Genomic DNA, 9848 nt, shown 5'->3' on the forward strand with positions numbered 1-9848 from the left:
GTTCCCACCAGTATGTTCCCTAAATTTGAGCCGGTGTTTTTGATCGCCTCTGTTTTCTGATTCCCTTTATTCTTTTCTGTTTCTGAAAAGTCACACATGAATCAAAGCCCATGTTAACAAAACACCCACGGTTCGGTCCACAGTGGCTCCCAGGGTTCCCCATCCCTGCTCTGTACCTGCCTGTCTCTCCTCTGAGCGGTTGCTGAAAGGTTTCTGACCAAGGGAACATAGGGCAAGAGATGGTCTTTGACAGCTTCAAGCTTTCATGACCAAACCCATTGTCACTTCCCTGGGACTCTCTTGTGTTCCATCGCTTTCTGCCCAGTTACCCGGAATTTGGCAAGCCAGCACTGGTGTTTCGTATGGTCTTGCACAGAGGCCACAGTGGAAGCAGCATAGGACTGCCCAGGCTACTAGGGAGAAAGGGACTCAAGCTCAGGATTTTGCTTCCACTGAACAAACTGTCTTTCCTGCCATCCTGCCTCCCTATACTCTGGAGGAGAAGAGGAGGAGAGGCCTGTGGGGGTGGACCAAGCCCTGCCTGGCTGTTGATCTTCCTGACAATCAAACACCTCTTTGTGGCTGCCAGACGGTTGCGCATCGATCTCTTCCTGGTGGTGAAAGAGAGGATGTTTTGTCCACTGGTCCGCTGGCAAGTTGTCTCTCCGTGTGCTCCGGGGACAGGTGGCCGGGGCATTAGCTGCGAGCATGCTGGAAGTGCAGAGTGTCAGGTCCTTCCCAGGGGTAATCAGTCAGAATCTGCCCTTTGCTGAGAAACACTGGGCATCAGAGACTGAGAGGGTCGTCCCCCCAAAAGCACTGTGGAATGTTCCACAGAGGGAACGCTAATGGGCCACCTTGATCCACCAGTGGGGAAGGGGTGGTTGTTTCCTGGGCCCTTTGGGCCATTTCTCTCTGCCGAGAACCCCCTGAAGGGTTGATTCCCCAGTGGCCCAGGTGGGGATGGTTCTGGAAGAAAGGAAAGAACACCCCTCAGGCTGGGACTTAGAGTCGAGATGGAAGCTAAGCCTGCACCCAACAGCAGGAGCTCCAACTTGCCCAGGATGAGCGACTGCTCAGGAGCTCTGTGTTGTGCTTTGGCTAGGTCCTTATGTGTCAGCTGATGGTATTGGGGATTTTTCTTGTGGTGCTGGATCCTGTCTTCTTAGATTCCCTGGCGCTGTATCTGCAAGGTTGGGGACCCTTGGCGTGTCCTTTTGCTTCCATGTAAATTTGGACATCCTCTTTGGATTCCGGGTTGACCCAGTGCTGGTTGGGTAGCATGTAATTGAACTTCCATGGATTCGTGGTCTCTCCAGGGTTGCTCTTAGGGTTCATTTGGCGTTCCATAGCATCGTGCTGAGAAAAGATGCGTGGGATGATATCCACCTTTTGGAGTTTGTTGAGACTTGGGCTGTGCCCTAACGTGTGATCTACTCTGGAGAATGTTCCATGTGCACTGGAAAGCACTGCGGATGCTGCTGTTTCAGGGTGGAAGGTTCTGCATCTACCTGTTGAAACGGGTGCATCCCTCAAAGCCATAGATTCCCTGTTGATTGTCAGTTTGGATCCTGTGTCCATTAGCAGATGTGGGGTGTTAGAGTCCCCCACTGCATGGTACTGCTGTCAAAGGTGACTTTATGTTTGTTATGCACTGTTGGATGCCTTTGGGTGCTCCCATGGTGCGTGTCTACATATTTTGAGATGTTCTCTCCTATTACATGGCCTCCCTTGCGAGGAAGTAGTGTCCTTCTCTGTGGCTTCGTACCTCCCCCCTTTGGATCAGAGTCTGTTGTGTCTGGAGAGAAGGATTCCTACCCTTGCTTCGTTTCGCATCCATTTGCATGATAGATGCTTCTCCCCTGCTCACATTCCATGTGTGTGTTGGTCTACCGCGTCAGGTGAGTTCCCCATTTCAGACAAGTGAGTGGAACATGGGTGTGTCACCTGGTGGATGATGGAGACCAGGGACTTCAGAACCACTTGGACCTGACAGTGCCCTTGGCCAGCCAGGAGAGTGTGGGGTTTCTCTGGTCAAGGATCTGAACCTTTATCCTGGCAAGGGAAAACCAATCTCTGCTCCATCAGGCCCCAGCCAGGGAGCAGTGGCTACCATGGACCTGACCAAGAGGGTCAGGGGCCTGAAGGGCCCCACGGCCTTGCCAAGAACTGCGTAAGGAAATGCAGGATGGCTGGACATCCTAGCTCCTAGGTCAGCATAGATGTGAATAGAGCCAGGGACACCTCCCAGTTTCTTTAGTTTTTCTCCAGCCTCACCCAAAAGAAGCAGGGAAAAGGAATCCAGAGATCCTGGATAAGGATCCCAGGGGGATTCCAGTCTTGGTAAAGGGTGAAGCTGGAGAGCCTATAGGGAAACTGAGGACGGGATGTCCTGCCTGCCCTTCTTCCATTTACAAAATATCTTCCTCAGATTTTGGAGCTTCCACAGACAGGGTTGGATCTCTTTGCATGTGTTTTTCCTACATCGTGCTGATGCAATTCAGGAGACTGAACTCGACAACCGTCAGTCCCAAATACTGGGTCCAAACCCACACAAACACACTCACGCATAGCATATCCCCAAGGAAGCAAGACATCGTCCTCCTTGCTTTAGATGGGAGAGAAGCAGCCCCTCTCCTGTGCAGCACATAGTTCATAGGGAGGGGAAGGAACTCTCCAGGACTCTCCTGGTCAGGGTTTGTTGCCTTCCTGGGGAAGGACCTGCAACGTCTCCATCTCAGGGATCCTGAGGGCTGTCTTTGCTGTTTGCCCAGATGCCTGACACAGAAATGAACCTGTCCTCTGAGGAAACGGCATTGGGAGGTGCCACCAGTAATGAGTAGTGCCACCAGAAGTGAGGAGGGCTGGCTCCTCTCCTTTCTGCCCCATTGAATAGCTGCTGACTCTGTAAGATTTCTGGGTTCAGGAATGAAGAAGAGAGTCTGTACACGTTGTACATTACCGTAGGAAATAAAAGAACCAAATGCACACGTGGGCAGGTAGAGGAGAAAATAAAAACCTTTATTATTATTATTATTATTATTATTATTATTATCATTATTATGACTATTATTATTTTGGTAAGAAAACTTTAATCCCAAGGGTTCTCATTCCTTTTTGTTGTTGTTGTTGTGGTGGTTGTGGTTGTGGTTAAATAACAACCCTTTAATTATATTCAATATTGCCCCCTCCAGAACAAGTAATTCTGTAGGGGAGAGGAAGGGGTGTTGAGCAGCGGATGGGGCTCGTGCACCACAAGAAGCCCAGGGCCAGGGGTAATCCTTGGCTCAGCCAGTGTGCACGGGTTCAGGTCTGATGGTGGCTGTAGCCAGTGGTCCTGGTGCTTGTGTTCTGCTGGCCAGCTAGGACCGCGGCTCCAGCTTGCATTACAGGTTGTAGCTAAGGACAGAGGGACACCTGTGAGTTGAGCAGCAGCTGGCATTCAGGAGTCCGTCCCAGGGTTTTCCCACAGCTGGTGTCTGGCTGCCCAGGGAGCCCTAGAAGGAGGATCCCAGGCGGGGCCAGCAGAAAGAGTCCACCCCGACGTCGCCTGACCCAGCTCCTGAGTGGGCCTCACCTGTCATCCTCGCTGAGCCGCTCCACAGCCCAGAACCAGGCCATGAATGGATGCTGGGGCTCTAGGCAGTAATTCTCTGCCGCCGCCTGAAGCAGCATGATGTCCGTGAGGACTCGGTATTCCTGGGCCGGGAGAGAGTCACAGGATGCACCCCGAGCCTGGGTGGGGAAGCTACAGGGCCAGGTGAGGGCCGAGCAGCGGGACAGGGGATGTGTCCTGGGTCTTGGCACACATGACCACCCTCCTGCATGCAACTTCGTCTGGTCCCAATCTGTTCTCAGAGGCTAGTAGAATTAGCCCCTCCTCCATCAAGGGAAGTTCTCCATGATGCCCTTCTGGATCCCTACTGACTGACTCGATGGGTCTTGCACTTCATTCTTAGCAACCTGTCCCAGGAAATGGGAAATGGAGGGGAGTGGATGGAGCCAAGTAATGTTCTTCCCAGGGGCGTCTCTGATAGGGGCTGCCTGCCCTTCCCTAGAGCCAGGGCTACGTATGCTCACCTTATTCTTTTTGCGGTGGTTGATCTCAATGCCCTGGAAAGCAGACAACCATTGTCCTTCAGAAAGAGGCCCCCGGTCAGTCCTAGCACCTTACACCCACTCGTTCTGAGGCTGCACATGGGCCAGGACCGCAGAGGGGGCCGCCAAGCCACACACACAATGAGACTGGGGTTAGGGCAAGCCCTGGGGTCCAGAGGAAGGAAGACTGGGGGATGCTGAAAGGGCTCCCGGTCAGCACCCTGCAGCACAACACTCTGTGGTGACTGAAGGGAGCGGCAGACGCCTCAGGCAGGCAGGATCTGCTGGGCTCCTGAAGTGTGGCTGATGTGCAGGGTCCTGACTTCACTGTCCCCGACAGGCAAGGTCTGAGGGAGAGGCTGCAGCCCATGCACACAGAGCGCATGCAGCTTCACCTTCAGGATGCGCTGGTGCTTCCCCAGTCTTGGGCCACCCGTCTGGGTGCAGACTCCCTTCCCTCAGCACTGAGATGGGCGCAGACTCCCTTCCCTCAGCACTGAGATGGGCAAGAGATGCCAGTTCTTAGGGGCGGCTGTGAGGCTGTGGGGAAGGGAGGTCTCCGAAGGACTCAGAGCTCAGGGCTCAGTCCGGGGACTCTCTGCTCCCTGTCCTCAGGGCTCTGGTCCCTCCTCCACAATCCACAGGCTCACCCACCTCCAGGTAGTCCTCCATTGCTGTATCCAGCACCACCAGGTCAGAGAGGAAAGTGCCAAGGTATGGGACGACACCCTGTGTCATGAGGGGTAGGTTTGGGATGAGTCCCTGCTGTCTGGTGCCCACAGGGGCCCTCCCCGAAAAGACTTCAGTGTCCTGGCCCACCCCACTTTCCCACATGGAAAAGGGCCTAGGACCCTTAGTTGCTTCCCCTGGATTCGCTTTCCCCTCACCCTCCCAGAACATCAGACTCCTCCTAATCCCCTCCAGGCCTGCTTTTTGAAATTCAAAAAACCCCTGGCTATGGAGCCCTGGGCCCCTCCCCAGCCCCAAATCCATTCTCTACCCAGCCTGCTAGACTACTTCCTCCTGGTCACCAGGAAAGAAGACATTGAGCAACTGTGGCAGCAGGAGGTGGAGCTGGAGTGGCAGGTCCCACCTGTCCTGATCTGGATGCTTCTAGCCCTCAGGGAGGAGCCCCTCTCCCCTGGCCTTGGAGGCCCTGTTTCTCAGGCACACTCACCTTCTTGGGCAGGCCCTTCCACGCTCTCTGCAGCTGCCTCACCAGGCTGGCCAGTTTATTCGAGGGCCACTTCTAGAGGGCCAAGGACAAGATCCTTGAGAGCAGAGTAGCCTCAGTCCCCTTGCGCCCACCGTCTTTGACTGCAGACCCTAGACGTCCGACCTACGTCTGCTGATACTGACGCTTCATTCCCCTGAAGCATGCCACGAGTCCTTCTAGAACAATCTCAGCTCCCCCATTCAGTCCATGGGGGACCTGGAGCTTGGAGCCTGGCCTCCCTGAGCCTGTTTTCCCTTGGGCAGAAGGGGGAACTCCACCTACCTCCTGTGGTCTCCTGAGCACTCAGGATCCTCTTACGATCATCAATTTTGTGGCCCACAACCCATCCCCACCCCATCTGTGAGCAGGGGCCTGTCCTCTGGGCTGTCCGCGTTCATGTGGGCCCCCATGTGGACCTTCTCGATGGACACAGAGAGACCTGAAATCTCGCCTAGGGAGTCTGGATGGGCAGCACCCGCTTGTCCCAGCCCCAGGGGGAATCTTCAGCCCAGGCTGTCAGCACATTCCTGCCAAAGGCTTCTGCTCCCCGAGGAATGCTTCAGGCCATTCCCTACTTCATCCACACAGGATCATGCCTCCTTACACCCCTCTCCTGTCCTTGGAGCCCTGCACCTCCCGTGCTACCTTGATGAGTAGTTCCCTGCCCTGGGGGTTGTCTTCTCTGCAGAGCTTTTGGAATGTTCGGAAGTTCTTCCTGAAGAGAGGGAAAGAAGTTAGGCTCAGGGGAGTCCTAACGTGGCAGGGTAGAGTGCGAGTCCCTTTTCTTGGAGAAGCCCCGCATGTCCACGGGGCTGGCTGAGGGTTTGCTCTGGGCTGCTCTGAGCACTGGGGTCTTCGTAGGACATGGGAGGGAGTTCTCCTGGGCGTCCCCCTGGGCGTCCCTTCCCAGCTTAATTGAACAGCTCGGTTTGGGTGGGGTTCTGGCTGAACCATGGGCAGAGACTTCAGTGGCTGCCAAGTCACCACGTGGAAATATGGAATTCAGCTGAGGCCAGGGTGGGGCATGGAGGACATTGGATTTCTCAAGCAGGAGGCCTGGTGGCCTGTTCCCCAGGAAGGCTGAGAGGAGCAGCCCCGGGCCCAGGTCCTTTGGTCAGGGTTTGCTGCCTCCCAGGAGGTCCAAGCTGACTGAGGGGGGCAAAGGACAGGCCTGTGGGAGATCCCGCCTCCATCCTGGTCCCTCCTGCAGAGAAGCCTCCTCACCTGGAAACGTTGTCCCATGTCCTCTGCAGGCGGTGAATGGAGGCACTCTGCAGAGCCGCCAGGATGGCACGCAGGGAGGAGTAGTTCCCTAGGATCTGACAGGCCTGGGGGAGGGAAGAGAAGGAGCTGTCAGTGGGAGAGCAGGAGCCCCAGATGCTCGAGAGCTTTAGTGCCCCCCTCGGTTTAGGGCTCCCCCACGGGTGAAGCTGATGTCCAGGGAGCTGCAGAAGGGCACAGGTCAGCCCTAAAGAGGAACACTGATGGCGAGAGGGAGGATTTTCCCTCACTGCAAAGGAGGAGTCACGTGGGAACTGAGCGTCCCAACGTTGGGCCATGCCCCCGGGAGGAAGAGCCTAGGGACCACAGGCCTTAGAGCAGGGCCTTCAGCCCTGAGAAGGGAGCAAGACAGAAGAGCAGTTCCCTGAGGCTGAGCCTCAGGGAGCTGGGCCTCCCACAGCATACCTTGGCCACCCGGATCCAGTGGCCCACCACCACGGGCCCTGTCCAGGGCTGTCATGCTTGGGTCGCCAAGGCACGTAGTGACGATGCAGCTGGCCACAGCATTGAAGTGGGCGATGGTGGCCCGGACTGTGGGTGCCAGGTGCTCGTTGCCAGGCCTGTTCCTCCGGGACCAGACGGAGCCCAGGCACTGATGGGGCACCACCTTCTTGAACAGCTCCTAGGGGACAGGGGGAGGTGTGTTGAGCCCCACACATGTTCGCCCATGCAAGACTCATGTCCTCGGGAGGGGTCCCAGGTCAGAGCTGGAGCTCAGGAGGCTGCGAATGTGGCCGGAGCCTGCTTAGAGAGCCTGCATTTCATGCCCCTCTTCTTCTCCGAGGGAAGCCAGTGCGGTATGCCTCAGGAGCCAAGAGAGGCAAGGGAAGGGAGGAAGGCGTGTGCACCCTGATCATTCCATGTCCAGGGGGCCGCTCCAGGTGGTGCTCCCAAGGGGGCATCTCCTCCTCCAAATGCTCATCCCTGCAGTCCCTGTCTCCTTTCAGGTGCCCATTGTCACCTGGTGGCTGAAAGCATGGCTTTCCGTGTCTAGCCTGTCCTTCAGGACGCATCAGATGCCTAAGTTAGGTTGATGGTGCTCAGGCTCCCAGGCAGATGGGTGGGCGACCCATGGACCATGGACGGGATTGCACACAGGGAGCTGCCCTCCTCCCCGCGGGGGACCAGAGCCTTTCCATTTACGGGCTCTCGCTTCTGACTCATTGCATCTGCGTGGTACCTCTGGCTCAGTCCTTCTCAGTGCCTGTCTCCACAGTCCGCAGCTGGACAGTGAAAGCTCAGGTCTAAAAACCCTGAAGAGTTTTAGTTAATAATAATGTGTCAATATTGGTTCATTATTTGTAACATAGGTATCATATAAATGCAATATATTAATAATAGAACTGGGAGAACTGAATAAGAGAACCCTGCTATCTGTTCAATTTTTTTGTAATCCTAAAACAGTTCTAAAATTAGTGTATCGATTAATACAAACCTGAAGTTCCTTTGATCAGATTTGGTGAAGTGAAACAAAAAGTCACAATAAAAATTATTTTCTTATGAGTGTGTCTCTCCACATGGAGTTCATTCTTGTCCTTAATTTTACCAACACCAGCAAACTAGGACCTAACTCCTTATAAGGTCAGAAGCCCCACAACCCAATTCTCTGCATTCAAGTGTCTCCCTTCCTTGAGCCCCTAATGCCTCTCCTATAGCCACTTCTATCCTTCAGGAACTTCACTTTTTGATTCCACTACATGTGCTATGTGGCCAAAGGATAGGATAGGATAAAGAACAAGAGTAACAGTGGGTTTTTTTTTTATCATTATTCATTTATTTGACAGAAAGAGAGAGAGAGATTGAGAGAGAGCCATCACAAGTAGGCAGAGAGGTGGGGGGGGGGGCGGGAAGCAAGCTCCCTGCTTAGCAGAGAGCCTGATGCGGGGCTCGATCCTAGGACAAGAGATCATGACCTGAGCCAAAGGCAGAGGCAGAGGCTTTAACCCACTGAGCCAATTGTTTTAAGTACAATTTCAAATCGCAGAAAACCACTAGGTACATCTGAGTCTTCAAAGACATACTCTTGCCAGGTGATGACTGCACTGCAGGTCAACAAACATGTGGGATCAATTCAAGGCTCAGAGCCCTACAAAATCCCTATTTAGGGTAGCTCCTTAAGGTCTTCTGTCCTGGAATTAACTAAAGAGGCATTGTTGCTATTTTTCTCCCTGCACTGCCACTGCCATTTCTGGAAACCAGAACCCAGAATCAACCCGTTTTCTCTGTGCAAAAAGAAAAACTTAAAAGTAGAAGGCGTATGCATTAGCTAGGAGTTGAACCTGGATCTCCCACATTGTTCTTGTGGAACAAGAATTCTACCACTGAACCACCAAAGCTTCATCCTAGGTTGCACCTAGGTCTTATCGTCTTCAAAGACTCTGAAAAGAATTCTTAAAATAAATGTGTATAGATCTCTTTGGTAGACACATAGATCAAACAGAAAAGACACCCAGAGCAAAGTCTGCATAAGAAACTTAAATTATGCAACACTATAAGTTGAGGTATTCAAATAAAAATCATCTTCTCACTTCAGATGCATTCTTTTGCTGCCCCATTTCTTAGGGCCTCCAAGCTCCCTTTCCTCCCAAATTTAATACCAACATGTTTTTCCCCTCAATAGACATTCAGGACCCAGTAACATTTAGGGAAGGTAGACTTTTGTGGATATACCTGAGTTAATCCAGAAGATCTGGGTGATAACAGCTTCTCTCATCCTACCTCTATTTTGTGTCCTGGAAAGAGGTCAAGGATCAATGGTCCTGCTTTTTTCCTGTATTTGAGAGAGACTTACAAAAGGATGAATACCTGAAAATTTCATTTGAAGATCTTCCATTTAACCACACCTCCTTTGGCCACTCAAGGAGGCCATACCATGACAAAAAATTGGACTAGATCCTAGACAGATGCTAGAATGTTACTCTTCTAGCCAATATAAACTGTTTCTTTTCTTTTCTTTTTTTTTTTTTTTTTTTGGTCCTTTGCCTCTGACTGATATTCTGATATTTATATTTTCACTCTTTAATGCTTGCATTCTAGGGAGAGAGACTTCTTTGCACCTCTGTGGCTCCTGTCCTTAAAAAGTCATACAGATTCCTAGCCCTAACATGTGGGGGAGCTCTCCAGGTCCCGTGTTGTCCGCACCCCACCCCTTCTTAATTTCCCCAGAGAAAATTGGGGAAAGAAATTCTCTATTTCAGTGTCATCAAAGGACATTTCAGCCATCCATGTTTTTCTAAAAAATAGCCTGCTCCTT

The 9848-nt window shown here is 52.8% G+C and overlaps 2 protein-coding genes across 4 annotated transcripts in view; one reads left to right on the plus strand and one right to left on the minus strand.

The window, feature by feature from the left end:
* The window catches only part of LOC309857203 (ral guanine nucleotide dissociation stimulator-like), a 211573-nt gene extending 203475 nt beyond the window's left edge, over positions 1 to 8098 (plus strand). For both annotated transcript variants that reach the window (XR_014307537.1, XR_014307538.1), the window contains one exon: positions 377 to 8098. The gene's annotated coding sequence lies outside the window, so the exon portion shown is untranslated. The remainder of the gene's footprint in view (positions 1 to 376) is intronic.
* On the minus strand, positions 3574 to 6873 carry LOC309857204 (ral guanine nucleotide dissociation stimulator-like; the record flags this gene model as incomplete). Of its 2 annotated transcripts, XM_082750011.1 has the most annotated exons (6): positions 3574 to 3699; positions 4081 to 4113; positions 4753 to 4827; positions 5276 to 5347; positions 5960 to 6029; positions 6539 to 6873. In XM_082750011.1, the coding sequence occupies 6 exons, from the start codon at positions 6871 to 6873 to the stop codon at positions 3574 to 3576; spliced, it is 711 nt and encodes a 236-aa protein (XP_082606137.1). The 2 variants fall into 2 exon arrangements, with proteins under 2 accessions (XP_082606137.1, XP_082606138.1); XM_082750012.1 differs by lacking the exon at positions 4081 to 4113.
* Positions 8099 to 9848: the final 1750 nt, after the last annotated feature.

The sequence above is a fragment of the Mustela nivalis genome (assembly GCF_964662115.1).
Source record: "Mustela nivalis genome assembly, contig: HAP1_SCAFFOLD_495, whole genome shotgun sequence".
NCBI classification, from domain to species: domain Eukaryota; kingdom Metazoa; phylum Chordata; class Mammalia; order Carnivora; family Mustelidae; genus Mustela; species Mustela nivalis.